Below are 27,854 nucleotides of genomic sequence, written 5' to 3'. Positions count from 1 at the left end.
CGCTATTCTTAGCCTCTGGCTTTAAAAGTCTTAATAGGATCAGACACGCGGTTTGACAGCGACAAGTCAGAGCCTCCAGCAGCGGGCGGAGCGCTGAGATCACCTGCACCGATTTGACTAATCCGTCCGACGCCCGAAGGCGCGGCGGATCGTCTCGCTCCGGTGGGCCGACGCGCTGCGGAGAAGCCCCGGGGAGGACGGAGGAGCGTGGACCGTGGCCTGCTGCCGTCCTGCCGCTTTCTCTCTCTCTCTATCTCTCTATCTCCCCACCACCACCCACCCACGATGGTTTTAACACTGCGGGCGCTCCTGGAACACGGGGTAAGAAACCGTAGTCCCGCGCAGCCGCGGGGGTCGGTTACGGGACGCTCGTTCACGCGGGTCCGCTGCGCGCTGCGCGTCTCCGCGGGACAGGCAGGGGGGGGGGGGGGGGTCTGCGGAGGGACACGAGTGGGTCAAGACACGCAGCCATCCGGGGAAGGGGGGGGGGTCTTCAAGTGGGTTCGCAATCCGGCGCCGGACTAACGTGTTTTACTTCGATTCCGAGCTGCACCGCGTCGCTGCTGCGGGAAAGACATGATGGATGAACTGTGTGTGGTCGCCCCCCCCCTCAAAACTATCCCATAGTTTCCATCTCGGACTGGTTTTTATTTCATTTTATAAGATATATTTTCAACCTTACAATGACAAACATTACAGAAACGATGACTTATCACTGCAGCTGCACCCCCCCAGGAAATAGACACAACCTTCACGACTTTCACTCCGGAAATGATCCGCAATTTCCCAACCTGGTCTATAAAGAAATGATGTGTTCTTTTATTCAACCAAGCGATTTCAATTCCCTAATATAAATTACAACAATTGCCACACAATTCAAAACTATATACTTGCGAACGTGCTATGTTGCTGTTTTTACTCCTCTAAACAATCTGAGTTCTTAAGATAATTTAAGGATAATCTAGTTTTCTAGATAGTAACAGTCCTATATTCAAGTTCTGCTATTTCCTATCAATAGTCACAGGACGGCTTAGAAATATCTCATGCCAGTCAAGATTAATGGCAGAGGTATTAAATGTTGTTGTTTCTGCAACAGCATTAAAGTGCTTGGGAGATAATAAGGAGAGAGAGAGAAAATCATAATAGTCGTCATATGAGGGAAGCTGGACAAGGCCCTTTTCTATATCTACAAATAAAATACAACTCAAACCCTCAGTAGGAGCCACTGCATGGTAACGGGAATTATACATGGAAAATGTTCGTATCTATCTATCTATCTATCTATCTATCTATCTATCTATCTATCTATCTATCTATCTATCTATCTATCTATCTATCTATCTATCTATGTGTCTGCATACATACACACACCCTTTACTCTAGAAAATAGATAAATGAAAGAATAAATGAATAATAAAAATAACACTAGTAATAATAATAACAATAATAATACTAAAGACCTATAGATTGATGGAAGGACAAACAGGCAGATAGAGGGCGAGCGATGGCCTGAGGGTTGGTGGGTGTGTCTGTGGGTGAGTGACGCGCTCCTCGGACACGCATGCCCCGTGCGCACTGCGCGTCGTGGCCTGTCAGTAGCAGCCGGATGGAAACGTAGGCAAAGCGGCCCGGGTGAGGTCATGTATTTTTAAGACGCACAGCGGAATAACGCGCTCTCCACCACCGGCGACTCGAACCCACACGTCCGCCGCCAACGTTCGGCCGCAGATCGCAACCGCGTGGTGGGGGGGGGGATCGATAACCGGATTTGAGGACGGAGGTAAGTGGAGGATTCGCACCTCCGCTCCACGGACGTGCTTATTGTTTAGCCGTGGGGGGAGGGTCGCCGTGTGCACGCCCCCCACCCCCACCCCCCACTGCCCCAGGGGGGGGCGTGCTTGTTTTCGGTACCTTATATTATTGTAGTCCCCCCCCCCCCCCCCCCCCCCCCCACACACACACACACACACACACACACACACACACCTTTCTCTCCCAAAACGTTCCGGTGTCGGTTGGTAACATCGGAAACGACGATGGCGTTGAGACGGGAGGTTGGGGGTGGGGAGGCGGTTTAGCGGCGACAGACTGCGCCCTCACCGTGGTTTTGAACGCGGGCCGTGTCATATCGCGACACGGCTGTCACTATCGCGGCGGTCGTGCCTCGCCGTGCAGCCTCTCGTTCTTCCTTTTCACGCCCCGGTGCTCTCTCAGATCGTGGACCTGCCGTGAACACCCCCACACCCCCGGCACCGGCGTTCTTAACGACGGAGGGGAGGGGGAAGGGGGGGCAAGGTTATCGCTGCCATCCTGTGGAAATAATTCGTAGGTCGATACCGATCGGTCCAATCGGTGAGGGATTTCGCTCTTTTTCTCTCTTGTCGCGCATCTTTTTTTTCCGAGCGGCCCTTGAACGTAGCAGCCGTATTTACCAATCCCTCTTGCTCACTCTTCTGCAGAACAATAACACTGAATGGCATTTGAATACTATTCCAATCCTAATAAAACACATCGGATCATATATGCATTAGTTTTAATCGTCTCCTCGGCGTCTGTGTAATTGTCTGCACCATGTTTTTGGCCTACAAACCGGTGCCTGGTTTCCATGGTTACTCCTATTGCTTTTATTCTGGCAATGAAAATGATTTGTCCTGTGAGCTGGAAGTCATTCGTTGAATGATCAGGCTGAGGCAACTTGTTTGGAGACCCCCCTCCCTCCCCAAGCTAAGTGCTGAGAGGGCACAGCACTCTAGGAATGTGCCTGCTTTTGCAGAATGTAGCAGGCACACAGATTTATTAAAGCTCCTTCCCTTCAAATCCGTCTATAAGGTCCAGACCTCCTGGGTGCCGCCTGATGTGGCTGCTGCATCGCTTGTAAATACTGCAGCTGACACATAACTGCAATATAATATTGTACACTCAATCTAGAAGGAATTTGTTGATGCAGCATGTCGTTGCCGCGAGCATCGATACAAGTGGTTTCACAGCTGGGCTGTTCATATCGATGCATATTGGCAGCCAAAGATGCTGGGTTACTAAAGCTTTTATCCTGCATTTCTCTCTGCGATGTCCTGACCTTAATCATTTAGATGGATTTTCATTATTCCAAAAAATGAGCTGGCAGCAGAGCAATGAATTACTGTATGTTCAGTGAACACCGGCACATCATTCCAGCCATCACAACGATGACATGTTTAATTGTCCTCATGTCTGTACTATAAAAGAAGCGGCACGTCTATTTTAATGTTATGAGTGAAGTGGATGTTATGTACGTCTTTGTGACGGCAGAGGAACAGAAGGAGAGCTGACTCATTTTTTTTCTGGCAGTTCTCTACCCCATATGGACATTGTGTCGGTAGAGAGGAGAAAATGAGGATGGTGGTTTCACTTCTTATATAAGTATGGATAGACAACTGGTTCTGCTTTTTAGATTTTCACCGGTTTTATAATCACATCAAACCTGTTCTGTAACATTGTGCTCATGAATTAGCCTCGCTGTCACAACATGCCATTGGAGATTATAATCATGTTAATACAAAACAACATCAGAGGTATATCAAAATACTTAGATGGCTTTGTTTTCAGTGTTGATATGTATCATGATATCTGCTTGATTATGGAAAACAATCCGGGACACTAATCACATTATTGGAAGAGAATAAGGACCTTAAATTTCAAATAGATACATACATAACAACAGTAACAAATGTTTTGTCCCTAGATTTCTGATTAAGATAATTTATTTTCTTATTTTAGGTTTATTTCCCCCTGTCATTTCTCGATATTTTGGTAAGTAATTTCAGGCAGGATTTTTGTAAACTTTGGTTGTTTTTTTTCTTTTTGGCCAACCCTCAGGTATTTGTTTTTAAAGTCTCTTATCTTATCCATCTGTGGGAATCATGTTTTTTGTCAAAATGTTTACAATTGTAAAGTCTCTTCAATAGATGACCCTAGTTGATGACTCATAATGTTACAACTTAATTCAGCCGATGTTTTTATCCGAAGCAATGCTCATCAAATATCTGAAATATTTGATAGTAATACATACATATTTCATAGCTCTTGGACACTCAACTTCAAGATTAGTACTGGAGCTCCTGTTTTATGCCCAAATCCACAACCATTTACAGAGAAATTGTAGGTTTGCCTATGTAGGGTCACTCTTTCATACGATGCAGACCCTTTTCTGCTCTTCTAACTACGCCGCTGTTATTTCAGCTTCCAGCTGGGTGTATTTCCCGAGATAATTGTTTTGCTTCCTTTAAGAGCTCATTTTAACCATCACTTAATTTTTGAAGTCCAAATCCGCTTCCATTGGGGACGTGGGATTTTCATTTGACTTTCTACTTTTCTCCTGTTCTGCTCTGTAGCTTGTGTTTTCTGTGCCGTAGCATTGGCTCACAAAAAGCCTGAATGCATGTGTGTCATTATGCCCACAGCGATCATTTTTGGATGCACAGAAAGCAGTAATTGAAGATTTTGCGATGAATAAAAACAAGAGAGAACGAGAGTTCTACAGTTTAGATGTTGGAGACTCGACATTCACGGTACTGAAGCGATACCAGAACTTGAGACCCATCGGTTCAGGCGCACAGGGAATCGTCTGGTGAGCATTTCAACCTCATCTGGATTAAGTATTAAACCATTTTAGTATGATATGGATCACTGTTGCCTGAACATTCATGAGAATGACTGATAAATCTTTGCCAATCAACTGTGTGACACTTTATTTATGGATTCTGTTTCATTTAGGGAAGTAATACAGCATATTTGTTTCTCATGCCTTAATACCTTCTTCTGTCATGGTTGTTGACTGAAAATTCGAAACCTGTCAACATTTTATTCTTCAGCTCTGCTTATGACCAAGTACTTGAAAGAAATGTCGCCATCAAGAAGCTCAGCCGACCGTTTCAAAATCAGACCCACGCCAAGAGGGCATACAGAGAGCTGGTGCTTATGAAATACGTCAATCACAAAAATGTATGTATGGAGATCTTTTCAACTACATTGAAATTGATCAGTGGCAGAAACAGTATTTCTAATAAGTATGGTCTAGATGTTCAATTTAAGTGATTCTAATGTATCTTTTGGATTCATGTCTCTTTACACCTGCAGATCATTGGCCTGTTAAATGTATTTACACCACAAAAAACATTTGAAGAGTTCCAGGATGTGTAAGTGACTGAATTTTCTTGATGTTGTAAAGTGTGCTCTGATTTCAAAGCAATTAAACTATTTATAACGGTGTCATTAAATGTTTCTTAAATGCTTGTGCTGTTTCCTCTAAAAGATACTTGGTGATGGAGCTGATGGATGCCAACCTCTGCCAGGTCATTCAGATGGAGCTGGACCACGAGAGACTGTCGTATCTACTCTATCAGATGTTGTGCGGTATCAAACACCTCCACGCTGCCGGCATCATTCACCGGGTGAGCAGTGGATTTTGGGACTTATCGGGTCAAACACCAGGACCAGATACTGACCATCACCATTCTGTTTGAATGTTGAACCTGGTGTTGAATTGTCAGGGCAAGCTGTCAATTAGTGTACCCAATTTTTTGGAAATATTTACATTCCTTTTTTTTTGTCATAAAAACTGCTAATAACCTGTTATTGTGAAGGATTTAGACCTCTGTTATTTGCGAGTGAACCCTGAATGAAATGCATTGATTCTGCAGCTATAATTTATTTGAGTATCAATAAGACCACGGCTAACATTTTAAGATATTATTCAATATCTCACAGACTCAGTTTTAAGCTTTAAGCAAACAATAATTGCTGAACTAGCGTGCATCTATGAACTTGTAAAAAATCTAGATGGGTCAAGATGTATTGCATACTCTGAAAAATATTTACAATTAACAAAATACAATTTCAACGTCTCTCCCCTCAGGATCTCAAGCCCAGCAATATAGTTGTCAAGTCCGATTGTACGTTGAAAATTTTGGATTTTGGCCTGGCTCGGACAGCCGCCACAGGCCTGCTGATGACGCCATATGTGGTCACGCGTTACTACAGAGCACCGGAAGTGATCTTGGGCATGGGCTACCAAGCCAATGGTCAGTGCTTATCAATAAATGTGTCACTAATCCAATGCACTGTCTTTTCTCGGGCTTGACAATAGGGGACAGAAAATGTGATATTGAAAAGCATTGATTTACCAGGTTATACTTATATGTCACCATATTTACATTGGTTTGAAAATTATCGACATAACTATATTAACTGAGTATTTCCAAAAATGAATGTGATTCAATGCCAATATTTCAATATTTTCTGGACATTTTTTGCTTAATTTCTTGTTTAGTTCTTTTTTTTTTTTTTTTTTTTGCAGATTTTTAAGTAATTACCAGCCTTTTCAGGTGATGCCTTGCCAATTTCCTCATTGTGTCTTTTCTCGAGTTTTAAAAACAAACATCAATTTTACTGAGGAAAAAAAATCATAGAACATAGTAGAACAATTGTAGAACATTGTTGGATGAGTAGAATTTTTGAAATAGCACTTACAATTATAATTGGACTTATAAATTACCTGTTAGTAGTCTTACTGTTGGTTTATATATAGATCAAAAACATATACCGGTATGCTCAGTACCTCACTGTTTCTTATCCATGACCTGGAAAATACAGTTTTTCTCAAAGAAGCTGATCCTTTTTGTGTATAATTTTCTATAATTCAGAGCATACTAATCAGTCTGTAAATAACCTACTGCTTTGCATTCCTCTCACCTCTTACTCGCTTTGTTAACCGTGTTCCACTCGACTAGTGGACATCTGGTCTGTGGGCTGCATTCTGGCTGAAATGGTTCGACATAAAATCCTTTTCCCAGGACGGGACTGTATCCTTATGCTCCCCTGTGCTTTTTAAGTTCTTGACTCTTGCTGATTGTTAAGGATTTTTTTGTCAAACCTGCATGATTTGTGCTGTGAAAATCACAAAATATTTAACATGCAAAATGTGGTATTTCATACAAAGGGATCAGTATTGGGGACAGTCTCATAATTCAGTATTTGGAGCTTTCAAGACAGTTACTGGATATAAAACAGGGGTCTGTAATGAATGAGATCCCTTCTCCAGAGTAAGATAAGATAAACTTTATTGATCCCCATAGGGGAAATTCCTTTGTCACAGCAGCGTAACAGTTATAATGTCAAAAAATAAACAAGTAAAATCAATATGAATATAAATATAAATAGAGAGACAGAAGACAGAAATTAGCAAGACAGCCATGAATAAACAACAACAACATCAGGGATAATAATGGACAACATAAAGGAACAGTAAGGGTGAAAAATACACAACCCAAACATTAGACAATATAAATAAAGTGACAATAGCGATGACAGGAATAAAATAAATAAATAAAGATAGGCAGGAATTGTGCGGGTGCTTTCTCTGTATATGGCCTATACAGCATGAGCTCCATTTTCATCTCTACTCTCCACCTCATCACCATTCTGTTTGCATTCTTTTCACTTTTATTTTTGTGTTCTTCTTTCTTTTCTCACCTCTATGTTTGCATGTCCACCTACCCGTCATCTAAACATCCACCTCCAGTGGATGTATGGTCAGTGGGCTGCATAGTGGCTGAGATGATCAGGGGAAGTGTATTGTTCCCTGGCACTGATCGTATCCTTCCCCATCACTGATTGATCACTGTCTCATCATGTCATGCTTCGTATAGAGATCCGGCACTATTCCCACTGTTCCCCAGTGTTCTTCTGCCATCAAGACACATGACTTCCGTCATTGCTCTGCTGTGCCTGTCGGTCACCCAAAATTTTGTGAATTATAGTGGAGTACAATATCATGACAGCTGCTTTCCATCGCCTCATAAAATGCCTCCTCCAATATCAGTCATATGATCGAGACGTGGTATATTCATGTGTGTAGACTTAGAAGAACTGCTTAAGTGTTGGTTAAAGGAGGTTCAATGTCAACTTGCCTCAATGAAGTGTTACAGTGTGTGTGCTGGAGTGAGTATTGTTTTTCGTAGCCTGTCTCCTTAATGTTTACACTTAAGATATTGACCAGTGGAACAAGGTAATTGAGCAGCTCGGTACTCCATCTCAGGATTTTCTAATGAAGCTGAACCAGTCAGTGAGAACGTATGTAGAGAACAGGCCTCGCTATGCTGGATACAGCTTTGAGAAGCTTTTTCCAGACGTGCTCTTCCCCGCTGATTCTGATCACAACAAACTGAAAGGTACCATTTGATTTTTGTCATCTTACAATACACTCAGATCATAAACAGGTCATTTATCAAATACTCTTTGTAGTTGATCCACTAAACAGCAGAGTTTCTCATCTGTTTGTTCTCCTCAGCGAGCCAGGCAAGAGATCTCCTATCCAAGATGTTAGTGATTGATGCTTCAAAACGGATCTCTGTAGATGAGGCCTTGCAGCACCCCTATATCAATGTTTGGTATGACCCAGCTGAAGTGGAAGCGGTATGTTGTTGACAATGGAAATGGAAAGTTGGTGTTGTTCCTTTTTAAAGTGGATGTGTCATTCAAGCCATTCTCTTTCCCTCAGCCCCCACCGAAGATCCCCGATAAGCAGCTTGATGAAAGAGAGCACACAGTGGAGGAGTGGAAAGGTTGAACTTATCTGTCATTTTCAGTCTGATATTGAACAGCTCTGGAGCTCCGCAGTTGATTCATTTATTTAATTTAGGACAGAACAAAACTGATCAAAATGACCATCATCATATTCAGTAATCCCTTTTCCCATAGTAATATATTTTAAATACAATGATATTTCCTTGGACTAAATCAAAATCACATATCCCCATCATTCTTTGGTGGCTATGTTTTTTTTTTTGCAAGTGAAAAATAACAGTTTTTTTATAGGTAATTTCTTGCCTTATTTTTTAAGGAGGCTGCCTTTTTTTCCTCACAGTAATGGTCTATGATTTTAAAACATTGTTAGCCAAGACCTCCCGTCCACTAATTTAGAACTGCAAGTCTTTCAGAGAGCTGCTCACCTGAGCTAATGTACTCTTCTCTTCTATTCTGAAAGAATTAGTTAGATTCAGACAGTATAGGTATGCATTATAAGGCTTGTGAGAAAATGTATTATTGCCTCTTTTATTATACAGGACTGTCTCATAACATTAGAATATTGTGACAAAGTTCTTTATCTTCTGCAATGCAATTAAAAAAACAAAAATGACTTTTTCATTATATTCTAATATTTTGAGATAGGATTTTTGAGTTTTCTTCAGACGTAAGCCATGATCAATAATATTAAAATAATAAAAGGCTTGCAATATTTCAGTTGATTTGTAAGGAATCCAGAATGTATGACATTTTTGTTTTTGTAATTGCATTACAGAAGATAAAGAACTTATCTGCAACTTATCAGCAATCATCTGCAATTAATACATTTAAATTAAAATTCAATGTACCTAATAAATTGGTCTATACTCTATGGTTTTATTTTATTTTTTTATAGAGACCCATATCGGGTCTCCAAAGACCAAGGCTGTGTTTTGGATGTTTAAAGCTTGCAGCGAAGACACCCCGGATTGGGTGGAAATATCACTTTCAGTCGTGCAGTAGGATGAGCTCATCCCAAGCCCTGCTGGGTGATAATGACCCAGCACTCATTTTTAGAAGGGTCACACCAGCGCAGCTCGTCCAAATTAGAAACATGATGCTGTTTGGACTGTGCAGAATGCAATACACTGTTAAGAAACATTGTAACAAATACACGCATCAAAGATTTCTCTGCCCCACTTTTTGTCTATGCATTTGCAGAGCTGATCTATAAGGAGGTGAGTGAATGGGAAGAATGGACAAAAAATGGAGTGATAAGAGGACAGCCGTCACCTCTAGGTGAGTAATCACTCAAACCTGGGTCACAGAACTAGTGCTAATTTTCCATCGGTGAAGCCACTCAAACAAGAAAAAACAAAGCAGAACACTTGGATTGGACAAAAAGTTTGAATCGACATACAGCTTAAATCTAGACTGAAGCTGGTTTCACTTAAGTTTGGTTTAATTTAATTTTCACTGACTTGTTGCAGTGAGATTTAAATTAGTCATAAGTCAGAACTCATACAGTATCAGGGAGATTTTTATTGAGTTACAGGTCAAGATTGACTGTAAGCTTTTTTACATTTGTGGTGCACATCAGGAGAATGAGTCAAAAATGTGATTGTATAGGTACAGTAGGTTGACAACTTGAAAATAAACAGGGGCAGAGCCTTGGTCTCAACAATTCAATTCGAAGTTTGGAAATAAATTGTTCTTAATTGAGGTTCTGCTCAGTCTCTTATCAAGATAGGGAAGTTGCTTGTATACCTTTTGGATGTTTTTATTTTCCTTTCTGTTTTATTCATTTGTCTGATTTTTAGCCTTGTTAAAATGCATTATATAAGAAACAAAACTAGATAATGAATGTGTGACTGTTATTCTGTAGGTTAAAAGCGAAATCAAATGATTAATTTCACATTCTGCATTTCTGGTTTGAACTTTGAAAATGCAATTCACTAAAATCATTTACTAAAAATCTCTACAACTGAAATGTATGAAAAGATGATAGTTTGGCCAACATTTCTTATTGGATTTGTGTGTGTTTTTCTGTTATTCAAATCACTGCAGGTATGTTTGGCAGCCACTCTGCCCCCGAACCAAATTCAAATGATCATACTATTAGCCTATATTTGTGACAGAGCTCTGGTCATGATTGTGTGAATTTAAATGAAACTTATGCGGTGACGTGTGTTTTTCCCAGCACAGGTGCAGCAGTGATCGATAGCCCCCCTCAACCCACGTCCTCCTCTTCTTCAGCAAATGATGTGTCATCCATGTCCACGGAGCCCACTGACACAAGCAGTGACCCCAACATGACCTCTGAAACAGACAGCAGTTTGGACAGTCACACATCCCTAGGTGCTCTGGCCTGCTGCAGATAACGCACACATACAAACACATTACTACTACTACTTCTACTACTACTACTACTACTACTACTACTACTACTACTATTACTTAAAAAAAAAAAATTCTTGTTTAGTGCACCTTCTGTGTGTTGGATTGGAGGGTTAAGGTCAACAGAAGTTCTCATGTTAGTTTGTAGAATTGCGCTTTTAATGTACAGTTTGTTTTTATTGCCCCTATACTACTGTAAATGATTGTGGTTTGAAATTGTATCATTACTGTATTTTTGCTGCAAAGAATCAAGAATATGTTTTGATGTGAATCTGTGATGTATGTGACGAAAGAGAGGGATCTGACTGTATTTTACACGGTAGTTTTCAGCTACTGCTAAGAGTGTTGAATACTATGCTGTTAGCAGTGCAATGTTAATTTTAGTATATTTTTTAAAATTTTCATTTGGCATTTTTGTATTGTTTTTGGGACATTAGAATGGATCTACGTGTTACTCAAATGATAACACATTACATGCAAATGATTTGTTTTGATATTATTCCTCACCATCCTTGTAGAAAATTTCCTTTGGCACATTGAAGATACCTTATTATTATGTCACCTCTGATTGTATGCATTTTGACAAGCTGTATGGCCCGGACTTTGAATTTCTCTTGTACTGCAGCACTGTCATGCTGACTGCATTACAGCTTGTTTTTTTTTAATTCAGCTGTAATTTAGCGGTGACGGTCTATTGGAAGAACAGGGTGAATGTAAGTGAACAGCTTGCTGTAAGCGCTGTAATAAGTCAAAATAGGCCACTTCACTGGCTAGGATGAGTGCTGTGTTTTCGGATGTCACTGAACACTAAGTTTAAATTAGTCATTATATCCATTGGCAGGTTCTTTCAGACATTATTCACTGCTGTCTGATATTTATTTTTTAATTTAAGTGCCCTTACCCACCTTAGTGATTTTCATTCGACTCCTCCGTGGTGCGTTTTCCTGAGTTCTACCTCACACATGAACACAGACTCAAAAACGTTTCTGAAGAGTACTCTCATGACATACATCTTTTGAAAGAAATGCGAAAATTGTATTTTTTTTTTCTGTATTTATTTATTTCAAGCTCTGAGGCTGTTATACGTTATGTACATTTCATTCAGAAGTATTGTTTCTATGCATTTTGTTTCATAATTTATTTCATTTTCTGTGCAATATAATTCAAAGATTAGAGTTGTCAATGATCTGTACATTTTACTGTAGATGTATGGGAGTCAGAATACAAACAACCTGCCATGATAAACTTTGGATGTATTTGATGGCTAAAATTCCCAACCTGTCTCTTTGCCATTACCATATTTGGGCACTGCAGGCCATAAGTACAAGCATCAGCTCCCAGAATGCACTTGGGGATTTATGATGCATGTCTGACACTTGACTTGGCCATGTCTCAACTGATTGTTGTGGCTTCCCTTTTTTTGTAGTTTTCCTCTACATAACATCAAATTAGAAAAGATAGATTAGTCTGCGCATGACTTTTCTTTTAGGGTGTCCGGTATTAGTGCAGGTATCCCCCTAAAAAAGAAAGCCATTCACCACCCTAGGGATGCTGTTGCTGTCCTTTGGTGGGCTGCACAAGCGCCACCAGCAAAAAGGTTTACCATGGTTTGTCAGGCCAATTGCGACAATTGGGAATTGAATTTGCATCAGAAATGGAACCTGTTCACTTTCAACTCCCAACAAATAAAAGAGTTGAATTTTAACGCCTCTGTACTTTTTTATGAGGTTCACATCACTTGCTAACCAAAATATTAAGAGGGTACATCCGGAGAGACATGTATTGTCAAAAAGGCCTGCTATGGTGTAAAAAAAAAAAAACTGGCTCAATGAATAACTACATGATCTGTCTTACAGAACTTTGAGGAATGAGAAATGAGGTGTTTAGTCCAGAGGAGTTGGCACTGGTCAGTGTAGGCACAGCATGTTTGTTATAGAGAAGACATGAAGGCAAGTTAAACTGCACTAGAGGTATTTGGTCTTCAAAGCTTTGGGCCAACTTTTCCTTGAATGATTCACGTGTCTCCTCTGATGGACCAGGTAGTGAAGGCAGGTAGATCTGGTCTATTTGGTCAGTGTTAGATCTCCCAGGGTTTTGAAAAACTCCTCCATTTCCTTCTGGAGGAGAATGTTTCTGTTCTCTGCACTCTGATGTGCCCGTTCTGAGTTCCTGAGTTGGATTTCTAACATGTGATACTTCTTCTTCTCCTGGTCCAACTCCTCCTCTAGTTGATGCACCTGGGACTGGTACTTGCAGCAAGACTCCTCCAACCTTAAAGAAGAAATATTAATGGTATGAATTACACATTGTGATGATTTGAACTGTTTATTTGACCTTTACATATCAATTTTTCTCACCTGTGAATACTGGTTTCAAAGCTTATCCTCTGTCTCTTCAGTTCCTGCTTAAGTTCGCTCACCTGGTTGGTAAGACTGTTGTTTGTTGTAGTGAGTTCTTCCTCATCATTTATTTTGTTGTCCAAAGAAATTGTACTCTTCCTCTCCTCTGTGGTTCTGTCTTGTCCCTGCCCTGATTTTATCGCACTGTCACTCCTCTCTGGCTCTGCCAGGGAAATCTCAAATGTGGTCCATATGGAGGTGTCAGCGGGCAGGCTTAGACTGGAGGGAGCAACGTTGTCATAGGCAGACAGTCTGTGGGCCTGGTGGAAGGCTCTCTGAGAGACGGATGTTTGAGTCGAGTCCTCGTCAGAGTCTCTCTTCGAGTCCTTCAGTGAAAGATTTGTCTCTTTAAGAGAGAGTGTGGAGTCCTTCAGGGACAGAGTGGAGTCTTTCAGTCTCTCACCAGACGAGGTGGTACGTCGGTGAACTCGGAGGGATGACAGGCCATTCATCAGCCAGTTACTCCCGCCGGTCGTGGACACGTCCCCCGCTGATCCGCCTATTTTTCCTCTTGACCCTCCGGATGCCGCGCTGCCTTTGAGGGAGCACCTCCACGTGGGAAGGGCTCTGGACTGTTTACTTGGACTAACAGTAATTTCACTCTCAGCTCCTCCTGCACCTTTGCCTTCTTTTTTACAATCCATTTTCTCATCTGTCTTAGTCTTGCTTTTCCCTTCCATCTGAACACCTTCACCTGTCTTGGTGGTCGTAACCGGGCTCGACGCGGTCATCGTATTTCCCGTTGGAGAGATGGAAGGCTGAACATTTTTTTTACCTGTGCCTTGCTGACCACTGTCTTCATGCGTGAGCCATTCTACTTTGCTCTTTTGTGTAAAAATCTCATTGTGTTGTAGAGGAATTTCCACCTCCGTTCCAGGCGTCTCATTTTGGTAAAGCCTTGAATGTTCACTAATCAGCACATTCATCAGGTGCTGTACCTGGGAGCTTCCTATTGGCGGTGGGAAAAAAAAAACCATAGATATATTATTTGCTTGGAACATTCATGACTTCTTTCATAATCAATAATGTTTCTCATTCAGGGTCACTGTCAGCTGGATACATTTTCAGCTGACACTGGACAGCTTTGTCAGCTAATCACTAGGCTGACCTATGGAGACAGTAACTCCCAGTCTTGCACATAGGCAGTTTCAACTCACAAAAACCTAAAAATACCAAACATTATGAAATACAAGATATACATTACTGCATACTGTTCAATCATACAAATAAAAGTTCACATGATATGACATGTACTGAAACTATTACTGACCCTCTATCATGCTAACTGGGTCCTCCACCCTGGGTCGAAGGATATTGGGTCCAAACACAGTTGCCAGGTTCTGAACACCCATCTTATTATCACTAGAGTGTGACTGGACTTCATCAAGAAACCTGAGGGGCAGAGATCAAAATGTTTGACATCTAAAAATCCTTATCGGTGAATGACTTACCAGTACTTTTGACCTGGCATAAACTCAAATTTTTCTCATTTCTATCACAGAAATTCTGACTCATGCTGAGATGGAGTGAGTCATGGATCATCTTGGCCCGTGTGCTCAGCTGTGATGCGGAAGCCAAGGAGGAAAGCAATTATGCACATGCAATTAATGTGACACTACTTTCCCCTAGTCATGAGGAGGTGGGTGTTACGACTAATTCCTCAGCTATGACAGGGTGACACATCTATATTTGTGATTGAACGGGGGAAAAAAGGAATGCGAGGACAGGATTAGATGGAGACAGTGGATTTGCTGTGTCAAAAGGAAAAAAAAGAAGGAGAATAATGCTTAAAGGCTATAGAGATTGAGGAGAAAGATTGCGCTCATTTACTTGCAGATGTATTTGAGGAGGTTGTAGTTGACCTGAGGAAGGGATTTCACCTGTTTGGCCAGCTCTATGAGACCCTTGAACAACATGGACACATGTTAATTTCAATGACAAATGAGCTTTTAAATCGGCTGTTGGATATTTAATTACCATTTCTTTGTTCTTGGTTAGCAGCTGAGCACAGGAGATAAATTGTGTGTACTTAGAGAAAGGAATTACAGGCTCAGGCAGTTCCCTTATGTACAGCTTTAGCAGTGATGCCACTGTGTGGACATCTGTGGAACTGTGACAGACAGGGAGTTCACGTTATTTATGATGGATTTTCATTTAGCATGCCACTATAAAGGACATGCCAACTCTTGCCACCTCACCTGTCAAACAGTGGCTTCTCACCACAGTCAAATGCATCCTGCAGTTCTCGGACATGATTAGTCTGTCCCGGGGCCCTGAAAAGCCCCTCTTCCTTAAATCCGTGTTCACGTATGAAACATACACATTGTTCAACCAGGAGAGGGATGGGTCGCTGGGAGCCACATTGTCCCTCGTAAAGCATTGACTCATCCAAGTGCTGGCCAAAGATACCTGCAGATACGAAAAACAACAATGACGGTCGCCAAGCAGGGAAATGTTTCCTTATGTGTAGCTAGGCACAGATAACAGTAATATTATTAAAGGATTCAGGGGATTCATTTTTTTTTTTTCTTGTCATTCCATTCTTATGAGAATGGAATGAAATTTGTTTCTTGAGGCCTGGTAGACAGTCAGTAGCAGCAATACAAGATAGAATAAAATAAAGATTGGTATACAATATGCACAATAGATGGGTACTAAAAATCAAACTGTATGAATGAATGACTACAGAAAATATACAAAAATAAGCAGTAGCTTGATAAGGCAATTTGTACATTCAAGTAATTTAATGTAATGTAAAAGATGATTATACCACACTGTCTAAATATCTGGAGATCATAGTACTTTCTCATTGACCAACTTCTACCCACTGTGTCATGCTTTGTGCGTGTTCCTTTTTCATGTGCTCAATTAAGAGTAGAACGCTATATTTAGTTATGTGTGAATGTGTTTGTGTACGTGAAAACAGTAGTCACACCTCCTCCAAGCAGGCCCCTGATAGCTCTACGTATGGCTCGGGCCCAATCCTCCATTTCACTCTGTGAGTTAGCCATCAGCAGGAAAGACTCGTGGCTTATGCCAGTTCGATCCTTGTCTCCAGTTCCTCCTGAAAACATTGCATGCATTGATTGATTTGGTCAATTAGACAACAGTGCACAAACATGAAATAAACAACAGGGTAAACATAATTTTTGTAGATATTTTTTCAGCGGTGGTCTTTTGTGGATCTATGGCATAAAACAGGTTTGTTTGATGACCTTATATGCTCCAGCAACCCTGTCAGGTACAAAGCTGCATCCATGCAGCTTCCTGTCATTTTCCTGGATCGCAGTTTGACACCATCCGGTCTGACATTTGAGCTTGACATTTGAGTGTAGCTTTGATTAAGTGACATTTTGTCCTTTTCTAGGACACTGTACTCACTTGCTATCGAGGCGGTGCAAATTGTCCATTTAAAAAGGGACAAAAAGTAATACATTTATTAAAGATTTCTGCATTTGCCCTGATGTAAACCTATCAAAAAATCCAAGGATACAGTTTTTGAAAAGTAAACCATCTGGGCTAAGCATGCTATTTACAGTGCTATGCAGACTTTGTATCAGAACCTGCATTCATCACTGTTCTGCACGAAGGTGCAAAGTGAGCTGTGCATGAGCGAAATAACCCAGAAAGAGGAGAGGTCCCTGTGGACAGCAGCACTGCACAATGTGTATTCCCCGGCCTCTTTTCAATTACTCACTGCTCACAGCAAAATATTACAAATGCATCTGTTACAGAGCCACAGAATGATCTACTTTGTGAGAAACATATATCAACAATACTTTCATGATCTGGATGTCCTTTATAAAATTTGTATTATAGAGCCCATCATGAAATTATCTGACTATGCTTTGAATGAGGACGATTGCCAAATTTCAGATGTAGGACCATGGCGGCCCATTGGCCCAAAAAAAATCAGTTAGAAAATGAACATAGCTCAAAACTGAATTTTTCTGATAGTTGGCGCAGCGATGCTGGACTGAAATGAATATGCAGGACTGTCTCAGAAAATTAAAACATTGTGATTAAGTTCTTTATCCTCTGTAATGAACTTGACCAAAACAAAAATGTCATACATTCTGGATTCATTACAAATCAACTGAAATATTGCAAGCCTTTTACTATTTTGATATTGCTGGTTATGGCTTATATCTTAAGAAAACTCAAAAATCCTATCTCAAAATATTAGAATATCATGAAAAAGTAATGTTTGTTTTTTTAATTGCATTACAGAAGATAAAGAACTTTATCACAATATTTTAATTTTCTGAGACAGTCCTGTATTTAACTGCTTGCTTCAAACTTTAAATGTTCTGGCAAACATAGATTTACAGATTTGGTTAAGGGCATACAATATATGCAAACCCTCAATACAAACTAAGTACCAAACATGGCCTATTTAGGAAATATGTTCTTTCTTACCTCAAGAATACTATATACTGGAGAGGGGTAAAGGAAATGTGTATTTGAGCCTTGTAACTTCTTTGATCGATACTCAAGGTTAAACAGTTGTTGATGCAGCACTTGTACAACATACTTAACAACTGACTTCTTTACACAACAACATCGTCATTACGCCGACCTACCTGGAACAATTTCAAAAAAATGGCGACCAGGCTCATCCTGACTGGGTGGCAGCTCATTCACCTGACTGCTGTAAAGAGGAATGCAACCCTAACAGAGAAATGGGACGAAGGTGAGAGTTTGACAGATACAGATTCATTACAAATGACATGTACTGTATCTACGTGTTCGCTGACGGAAAGAGGAATCGGTGCGTGTCTCTGGACAGAGATCTGTCAGATGTGATCAAAGTTCTGACGCATGGCACGGGGAGGGATGACTCAGGAAAAAAACCTCTCTTCATCTCTTTACCCAACGTCCACTTCCTGATGCAATTGGGTTTCTGATCCCACAGGCACAGAGAGAAGTAACAGGTCCTCTAAGTGCTTGCAGGGCAACCACAAGATAGCAAGTTACCACATTATCGCACAACAGCATTAGTGGACGGTGCAGTTACATCTTAATGGAAGGGAGTTCTCATGTAAAAGAGCGTATGCTAGAATCAGAGTAATTCAATGGGTTTAAGGACATGCTTTCTTTTTTCCGTGCAACATCTACGCATCAAAGGTCTGCTAACTATACTTGAATGCTGCAAATGAGAGTGGTATATTTTCATATCCCCAATTCGACCTGTGGCTACACAATTTAACTCTGCCCTCTGAAATATTTTAAGGCAACTAGTCATATCAAATATATTTGTATTAATATATGAGGATTGGTGTTAGTTTCCTTTTGGAAACTGAAAGCAACAAAAAGGGGAAGATATCTTGCAGACACAATGCCACCAACCATCATATGACAAGTTCATAAAAGTAAAGACGTGCATTCTTTGTGGCCAAATGGACAGAGATCTAAGCGATACGTTTAAACTGTGAGGAAGAAAAAAACCACACATGTGACAGGTGGTATGATAGCAACAGATGTTGGTCAAAATTGCTGAATAAAAAAGAAAAGCCTGAAGTACAAAGAAACATGGTTTCAATTCATCTACTGAATTCCACTCAAAATTAAAAAAAAGCATCTATTTCTCAGTATCTCTTTTGACATAGTCAACTGAACAATTAATCGGAAAATTGGAGAAGTCATTTTGTCACCTGTGCTTTGGTCTCATCTTGATCTTTGTAGAAATACAGAGCTTCAGTCCTCAGGACAAACCAACGGAGCTGCCAGTTTTTCATGATGCTCCGTTGTCTCTTCAGCCAGCCAGCCTTCAGAGCTTTCTCTTGATCCAGAGGCGAGCTTGGCCTGGAGACCCGGGACAGTTCCCCGAGGACCATGCTCTTGGACCGTGCTGGACGGATGGCGCATCATCGAAGTGAGAAACGAGAGTGAAATCACAGACATCCACATCCACACATATACACACATACACATACAAGGAGAACAAGAAGGAGTCGATTTTAGCATAACAGGGAAACAAAGAAATAGAGTAATAATAAGAGGTGGATGAATGGGGTTTTAAACAGCTCTTTTATCATCAGTAGTAACTGGCAGGCTGATGTTTAAGGTAATAATAATGGTGTATCATCTCCCCTTCTTGACTGCACACAAAGAAATTATTTGCTTTGGATCAGACTGGTCTTTACCTGTTACAGACTGATTACTAATGTGGGTTATGTTCTATTTGCATCTCGGTGAGCAAATCCACTGACAGAGTGATCCTCCGGGATATGTAGAGTAAAAGAGATAGAGTGTGATAAACACCGGGCAAAAGGAAAGGATAAAGAAATCAATAGAATCTCTTTTTATGTTAATTGCATCTCACTTTCTGCTGATGACAGCAAGGAAGGCATGCATCTCAGCTGAAATCTCTCACCATCTTTGCACTCTCTCTGCAGAGCTTTCCATCTATTTTTCTTATTACTCTCTTTCCTGGATGTTCTTCATTTGCAGAGTCATGATTGCTGGGAAGTTGTTTGAGACCATGTGAAGGAGTCATTAAAGAAACCGGACCACTGTTGCCAAAGTACCAGAGCAGAGACAAAAATTGCAGCAGGCACTATCACATCTTAAAAAAGGGCAAGAAACTCAGAGAGGAAGCACCGTATAAAAATATTAATGTATCAGTGTCCAAAAATTATCCTTGGAGGTAATGATCGTTGAAAGGGGATTGCATCATACTGTATGCATATGAATGACACCCATTTGATTCAACTGAAAAAAGAAAAAACATCATAGATGTATTGAGTCTTTCTCTGAAATCAATATGGCAATAGAAAGGTTTAAAGAGCCCAATACTGGTTCATGTCCTGCATTCAGATTACTAAATGCCAAATGGAACATTTACACGATGCACTTAAGTAAATTTTGACTAATTCAGTTAGTTTTATATTTTACAAATGCAGGCGCACTTTCATCATCCATTAATTGCTTCATAAAATATCACTCATATTTACCCCCGCATCTGTCAAGGTGAGGCTAGCTACTAATCTCAGAACAGTTACCTTTCGTAAAACATAATGGTTTATCATGTACCGTGTTTCGAGTTTTTTTCAGTGCTAGTGCAAGTTTATCATATGCAAAGTAGCTGTGAGACTACGTGGGCCTCTCAAATGTATAGCGGTACAGGAAATTACTATACATTTGAATAAAGTACTCAACAAACTTCTATTAAAAAAAACACCATTATAATATGCCAACTCAAAGCTAAATAACTGTATGTATGTAAGTGCTCATAGAGCCTGTGAAAATATGGTACTCCACACCGGTATCATACACCACCATCAACATTTGACCCATCCATTTTAGAAATACAATTCTACATCCATCCATCCATCCATCTATCTTCCCCCGCAAATATGGAGTCAAGTCGTGGGGGCAGCAGCCGGAGCAGTGAGGCCAGGACCTCCCTCTCCCCATCACATGGTCCAGCTCCTCTGGGGGGACCCCAAGGCATTACTCACCCTATCTCTAAGGGAGAGTCCGGCCACCCTGCGGGGGATACTCATTGCGGCCATTTGTAACTGCAATCTCGTTCTTTCGGTCACGACCCACAGCTCGTGACCATAGGTGAGGGTGTGAATGTAGATCAACTGGTAAATTGAGAGCTTCGCCTTTTGGCTCAAATCTCTCTTCCCCACAACAGACCGGTACAGAGTCCGCATTGCTGCAGACACCGCACCGATCCGCCTGTCGATCTTGCACTCCATCCTTCCCTCACTTGTGAACAAGACCCGAGATACTTAAACTCCTCCACTTGGGGCAGGACCTCTTCCCCGACCCGGAGTGGGCATTCCACCCATTTCCGGTTGAGCGCCATGGTCTCAGATTTGGAGGTGGTCATCCTCATCCCAGTTGCTTCACACTTGGCTACGAACTGTTTCAGTGAGAGCTAGAGCTCGTGCTCGTGAAGCCAACAGAACCGCATCATCTGCAAAAGGCAGAGACTCGATCTTGCGGCCACCAAGCCGGATCCCCTTGATGCCCTGGCTGCGCTTAGAAATTCTGTCCATAAAAGTTATGAACAGAATTGGTGACAAAGGGCAGAACTGGTGTCCGACTCTCACTGGAAACGGGTCTGACTTACAACCGGCAATGCAGACCAAGCTCCAACACCAATCATACAGGGACCAAACAGCCCGTATGATGGAGTTTGGTACCCCATACTCCTGGAGCACCACCTACCGGATTGCCTGCGGACATGGTCGAATGCCTTCCCCGGATCCACAAAACATGTGTAGACTGGTTGGGCAAACTCCCATGCCCCCTCGAGGACCCTGCAGAGGGTATAGAGCCGGTCCACTACTCCAAGGCCAGGACGAAAACCACACTGCTCCTCCTGGATCCAAGGTTCAATTACCCGGCAGACGCTCTTCTCCAGCACAGCTGAATAGACCTTCCCAGGGAGGCTGAGGAGAGTGATCCCCCTAGAGTTGGAGCACACCCTCTGATCCCCCTTTTTAAAAAGGGGATTACCACTTTGGTCTGTCCCCGAACTCCACGAAATGTGGCAGAGGTGTGTCAGCCAGGACAGCCCTACAGCTTCCGGAGCCTTGAGGAACCCCAGGTGGACCTCATCCACCCTTGGGGCCCCGCTACTGAAGAGCTTTTTGACTGCTTCAGCAACTTCATCCCCGGAAATGGGCGTATCCACCCCAGAGTTCTCCAGCTCTGCTTCCTCAACGGAAGGTGTTTCAGTGGGGTTGAGGAGGTCTCGGAAGTACTCCTGCCACCGATCTACAACATCTCAAGTTGAGGTCAGCAGCGCCCCGCTCCCACTGTACACAGTGTTGACGGAACACTGCTTCACCCTCCTGAGCAGCCATATGGTGGACCAGAATCTCCTTGATGCCCACTGGAAGTCGTTCTCCCTGGTCTCCCTGAACTCCTCCCGAGTTTTACCCTTTGGCCTGCTGATACCTGTCAGCTGCCTCCAGAGCCCCACAGGCCAGAAAGGCCTGATAGGACTCCTTTGTCAGTTTGACTTCATCCCTCATTGCTAGAGTCCATCAGCGGGTTCAAGGGTTGCCGCCCCGACAGGCGCCGACCGCATTACGGCTTCAGCTCCAGTCTGTCGCTTTGACAATGGAAGCACGGAAGATGGCCCATTCGGGCTCAATGTCCCCCGCCTCCCTCTGGACGTGGTTGCAGTTCTGCCGGAGGTGAGAGTTCAAACCTCTTCTGACAGGGGACTTGGCTAGACGTTCCCAGCACATCTTCATGTTACATTTGGGTCTGCCAGGTCTGACCGGCATCCCCCCCTCCATCGGAACCAGCTCACCATCAGGTGGTGATCAGCTGACAACTCCGACCCTCTCTTTACTCGAGTGTCCAGGACATGCGGCTGCAAGTCCGACAATACGACTACAAGGTCGATCAAAGAACTATGGCCTAAGGTGTGTTGGTGCCATTTTCACATACAGTATGTACACCTTTATGCCTGAGCATGGTGTTTGTTCTGTGACAAACACAGTCTAATAACAAAACGCTGCTCGGGTTCATATTAGGGGGGTGTCCCTCCCTATCACGCCCTTCCCGGTCGCACTGTTGTTGCCCACGTGAGTCCCCAGTAGGAGTGCTCTCTCGGAGCCCCTCCAGGGACCCCAAGAAGGGTAGGTAAACTGAACTGTTGTTGGGTGGATAACCACAAACAACAGTGAGTACCCGTCCCCCAACCTGAAGGCGGAGGGAGGCTAACCTCACGTGCATCGGGTTGAACACCAACATGCAAGCGCAGAGACGGGGGCAATCAGTATGCTTACACCTGCCCAGTGCCTCTTACCGGGGGCATCTCCAGAATGAAAAAAAGAGTCCAGCCCCTCTCGAGAGGCCTGGTTCCAGACCCCACGCTATGCGTTGAGGGAAATCCGACTACATCCAGTCTGAATTCTACAGTTCTGCCCAAAATATTTCCAAGTCCTGACGTCACTTGCCTGCATCAGGATTCAGGTCTGATATCTAAATGTCTGAGAGCAATGTATCTGCACTGCTATTTGAATTTGCCCTGAATGATGGTGTACAAAAGGGTCAGAGAAGAGCAGAGCTGGGAATCTAATCAAAGGAGAATACCATTACAGTAAATGAGAGATGGCAAGTGCACAAACGTGGCAAGCAAACTCAAGTGGCTGCTGTGCTCTCTGAATACACTCATGAAGGAGAAAGAAGAGGCACTCGTCCATCCCGTCATCATTTATGGTCTTTCTTTTACTGCTGACTTATTGCCAAGGGTGGAATGAGGGATTGGCCCTGTCTCAACACACAAATCTAAAAGATCCGAATTCTTTATGCTGTTGTTAACCACATTTTAATTTTCAGGGAAATCTGATACTTAACACCAAGTAGTCCTCTTGAGGTTCTCTTTAGGGAGTGACTAGGATGGATAGGATCAGGAATGAGTCCATCAGAGGGACGTTAGATGTTTTAGAGAGAAGGTCAGAGAAGCCAGACTGAGATGGTTTAGTCATGTACAGAGGAAGGATAGTGAATATATTGCTAGATGAATGCTGAAAGCAGGTGGTCTAGAGGAAGACCAAAGAGAAGATTTATGGGTGTAATGAGAGAGGATATGAAATTAGTTGGTGTGAGAGGGGAGGATGCAGAGAATAGGGTTGGATGAAGAAGGTTGATTCGCTGTAGCAACCCCAGAAGGGAAAAGCTCAGAGGAAAAGAAGAAGTCTGCTTGTAGTTCAAATGACCCTTTAAACAACAATGCAGTGATGCTACCTCAGAAACAGTGAGTGATTTGATTTAGCAAGTTGGTTTGGCACGGGCACAACTCAGCAGGCCACCAGGAACAGTCTGTTGTTTTGCAACAGCCCAGCCATTACTTATATTATGCATAAGATACTCTATCAGCCAAAGGTTGTTTCTGTGATTTACAGCTTCCATATACATTCCACAGTCTCATGAGAGAGGCTCCGAGTCCCAACTTTAGTGGCCACAAGTGGATTTTGCCCCCTTTTAGTCAAATTATGTTTGACAGAATTAAGCCAGCTCAGATGTTGATTTCTTTTCACCTGCTCAGAACCATGCCAACCATTAAAAGAAAAACTGGACAGCCGGGGAAACCCTGAGTAAATGGAGGTTGTCGGGAGCAGTTCCTGTAGCCATGTTAACAAAGCCTTGTATCAAATCTTACGGTACTTTAGCCACTAGCACTTACATCATACTGTAGTAAAGCATGGTAACTCCTAAAAAACATTCCTGCTTAATACTCAATGCTACAGATCACACAGGACAGTTAAGTTCATTGATCAGTTGGATGCAGGATGAAACAGATGTGAAGATATGATACCAATTTGCCGCCGCTTATTACCATTGAGACCAATGACATGACAGCAATAAGATTATAACAGAGGCAGCAGGACACGGGGAGATGCAGAGACAGCGAGGGGAATGATGGATGGATTGCAGGGAGGACAGAGAGGCAAGAACACAGCAAGAGCGAAGAGATGGAGGAGGAATGGAGAGAGTGGGTAGGAGGGACTGTTCTTACCCCGACGTGCCTGTTTTATCTTGGGGCTCAGCATGGTTACCGTTACTGTGCTGATCCCTCTCACAGAGACATGACTGCATCCCTATGGTCACACACTATTCCTCACTAACACACACACACACATATATACACACTCTCTCGCTGGTGCCTCGCCCTGTTACTCCTCATCTTCTTCAAGCATCTCTCTCCCCGCTTGCTGTCTTGCACTCTGGCACTCTCACCGTTTACTCACATACACACTCACACAGACAGACACACACACACACACACTCTCACTAACAAGCCTTCAACCCCACACTTTCCCCTTCCCGTCCTCTTCTCCTTCACTTGGTTTCACAAAACCTTTTCTCTCCCACTAACCCATGTACTGTTGTTCTCACACGTTCAGAGCCCTGCCCACTCTCTCTCTCTCTCTCTCTCTCTCTCTCTCTCTCTCTCTCTCTCTCTCTCTCTCTCCACTACTATCTTTCTCTGCCTTATGCTGCCCGCATCTCAGTATCAATTTCTCACTGTCTATAAATATGTCCGGCTGTGGGTTCTGTGTTGTCGCAACATTTTTTATAACTAGCTCCTCACATTCTTCTCTATCTGTCCACCTAGACCCTCATTATGGTTTAAGTGTTGTTGCAAATGCCTCAGATCCAAACACCTCAATTACTCTAGCCTTATAAAATGATGTGGCAATGTCATTTTCAGACAAAACCATTATGTTAAACTATGTAAGGAGCAGACTTGCGTTAAATATTTCTTAACTCCACAGATTTTATTTAAACCTATGCCACACAATATTTTTGTTTCTAAAAATGTTGTTTTAAGGCGACCAAAACATTGAATGTGTTTTGTCCAAATAATTTTCTGGGGGTAATTTGAATATTCCAACTGAAAACTTTATTGATAACAAGCTGTGAAAATTAAAATACATTTTATTAGTACAGCTTTCCACTCCAAACCCACACTTTTGGTATCATTCGTAAACCAGGGCTACTTTGTCCGTCATACTACACTCAACCTGCACGGAGCCAAGACTTCCCATTACAGATAAGATAAAAAAGTAGAAAAATGTATTTGTTTTATGTTCTATTAATTTTGTAAATGTTCAAATCAGGATCATTCAATTGCCAGATTTTCTTTCTGGGCTAAAAAATAAGTTAAAAAAAAGGATAAAAAGTCTGTAAACAAACATCATGTGTACGTGAGAAGCACATGCACAATTAACATATTACAGTTATGGTACACCTATAGCTTGATATGATTATTGGCATAATTCAAATTGGGACCATTTTAGTCATTTTGTCATTTACTGTTACGTTCAAGATTAAAAAATATATATTAACACGAGTGTCAAATAATAGAGTTACAAGGCATTAACTAAGATATGACAGATATAATTTTATTTTAGTCAGTTTTACAATTTCCTGTGATCAAATTCAGATTCAGATTCAGAAGATTTTGCAGACAGATTGTTTTCATAGTTAGTTAAACCCCATTTGGGAAAAACAGGGTGTAAATTACATGTATGGTTATGGACACTGGTTTTAGTGGTTCTACTAAAACCTTTTGTGTGTTTCCTTTCTTGGTGTGCAGTTATATTCAAATGTATAATCCACTGACACACTAAAAAAATGGAAAAATAAACACTTTTTCCAAATTGTGTTAGTTACAACTATAATGATACCTGTCTCCATTATATACCTTTAATGGGCCAACTGCATTTTCTCTACATTCATATAAAGATCCCTTCAACAGATTTTTGAGTTCAAATTTTCTGGGAAATAGTTTGTAGAGGAAAACATAATCATCAGAATAATGCCATCAAGATATCAACCACTCTTGCTCTCTCCCAACGTATTTTGAGATCAGTGGAACAAAATCACGCCCCAGGTCACACCACAAAAAGTCTGACAGTCATTTAGGGTTTATACTAAGAACGCTGCATGTGACATGGTGAGAAACAAAAAGGGCAATTAATCAGGAGGGTTGTCCTGAAGCATAGTGTAGAATGACTGACTTTTTTACACTTATCGGACATCTAGACACCCCTGATCCTATGGTATTGTTTCCGTGAATAGGACAAAGCAGATATTTCTGCAGTTTAATTTTCCGTATGAGACAAAATTAAGTACAGGTAAAGGTTTGGCTGCCTTATGGTTTCGTAAATAAAGAACTGTAACATTCTGTATCAATCTGTGGTGTATTGTTATTATTGTTAAAGTCGGATAAATCCAAAACAAAAGATTTTTCAAAAGCAAATAAGAGCCAGCACATGAATGTTAAAACATTTGTGCATATTGCAAGGTCCTAGCGACTTCTGTGATCACAGAAAATAAAACGGACTCACAATTTAGTTGATATCATGATCCACCAAACAAAAAGTTATCTTTACCTGCCAATTCCTTTGGCAAGACTCTGGCCTGAGCAGTCCTGAACACTTTCATGACAGTCCGCACATCTGGGACCATCTCTGGAATCATAACACACACACACACACACACACACACACACAAACTTTCACAAAGGTACCACTGACATCTAATCTATTATCTAATTGGTAATTGCTATGGGAAAAACACAAATACCACTCACTTACCTTCAACAAAAGGCTAGTTTAGTTGTCGAATGTTACTCAAGCCTGAGGAATGTGTAAACAAGTTTTGGCAGAAGGAAGTAAAGACACAAAAAAATGCAGGCATTTCTTGCCATTTCAAATCAGATCGGCTGAACCGAGGCCTGTCACACTTTTTCTGCTTCAGGTAACAGAAACAGAATCCTGACAGCAGCTGATCGGTCCTCACTTACACAGGAATAGAACAAATTGCATCCTCTGCTGACGTCCCTTGTCTGTCACTGATTAAGGAAGTAAACTGCCTTGACGGAGAAGTGAAAATTGCTGATATCTGTGTTAGAAGAAAAAAAAAACATTATGTACTTACTTCAGTAGGTTTTACTGTATATTTCCTGTGTCTCCAATAGTGCAGTGATTACATGTAGTGCATGAAAATGAGGGTAGGGCATGTACTCTGAAA

At 41.8% G+C, this 27,854-nt stretch overlaps 2 protein-coding genes and 1 long non-coding RNA gene across 9 annotated transcripts; 2 read left to right on the top strand and 1 right to left on the bottom strand.

Moving 5' to 3' along the window:
- The first annotated feature begins 78 nt into the window (after positions 1-78).
- mapk8a (mitogen-activated protein kinase 8a) lies at positions 79-12,643 on the top strand. 6 transcript variants are annotated; one of them, XM_086169226.1, is made up of 12 exons: positions 79-321; positions 4,440-4,606; positions 4,851-4,980; positions 5,116-5,174; positions 5,291-5,429; positions 5,894-6,059; positions 6,768-6,839; positions 8,025-8,207; positions 8,327-8,451; positions 8,537-8,600; positions 9,763-9,840; positions 10,742-12,643. In XM_086169226.1, exons 1-12 carry the CDS (start codon positions 286-288, stop codon positions 10,756-10,758), a joined length of 1,236 nt encoding a protein of 411 aa, XP_086025352.1. In that variant the 5' UTR covers positions 79-285; the 3' UTR covers positions 10,759-12,643. The 6 variants fall into 6 exon arrangements, with proteins under 6 accessions (XP_086025352.1, XP_086025323.1, XP_086025330.1 ...); XM_086169197.1 differs by lacking the exon at positions 6,768-6,839 and adding an exon at positions 7,559-7,630 and having other exon boundaries at positions 80-321; positions 10,747-12,643; XM_086169204.1 differs by having other exon boundaries at positions 80-321; positions 10,747-12,643.
- arhgap22a (Rho GTPase activating protein 22a) lies at positions 11,977-27,726 on the bottom strand. Of its 2 annotated transcripts, XM_086169182.1 has the most exons (11): positions 27,419-27,726; positions 27,215-27,292; positions 18,992-19,188; positions 17,921-18,008; positions 16,273-16,401; positions 15,536-15,746; positions 15,315-15,447; positions 15,168-15,241; positions 14,608-14,729; positions 13,296-14,286; positions 11,977-13,209 (listed from the first exon to the last, which is right to left on the bottom strand). In XM_086169182.1, the coding sequence occupies exons 2-11, from the start codon at positions 27,288-27,290 to the stop codon at positions 13,002-13,004; spliced, it is 2,229 nt and encodes a 742-aa protein (XP_086025308.1). In that variant the 5' UTR covers positions 27,291-27,292; positions 27,419-27,726; the 3' UTR covers positions 11,977-13,001. The 2 variants fall into 2 exon arrangements, with proteins under 2 accessions (XP_086025308.1, XP_086025314.1); XM_086169188.1 differs by lacking the exons at positions 27,215-27,292; positions 27,419-27,726 and adding an exon at positions 24,832-25,878.
- Positions 13,162-19,931, top strand: LOC147236467 (uncharacterized). The gene is made up of 3 exons (XR_015107839.1): positions 13,162-13,230; positions 19,097-19,212; positions 19,791-19,931. It is a non-coding gene; the product is annotated as an uncharacterized LOC147236467 (long non-coding RNA).
- Positions 27,727-27,854: the final 128 nt, after the last annotated feature.

The sequence above is a fragment of the Fistularia commersonii genome, chromosome 2 (assembly GCF_037954325.1).
Source record: "Fistularia commersonii isolate RoL2024-O1a breed Wild chromosome 2, RoL_Fcom_v1.0, whole genome shotgun sequence".
In the NCBI taxonomy this organism is placed as follows: Eukaryota; Metazoa; Chordata; class Actinopteri; order Syngnathiformes; family Fistulariidae; genus Fistularia; species Fistularia commersonii.
This window is presented reverse-complemented; position numbering and strand designations above follow the sequence as displayed.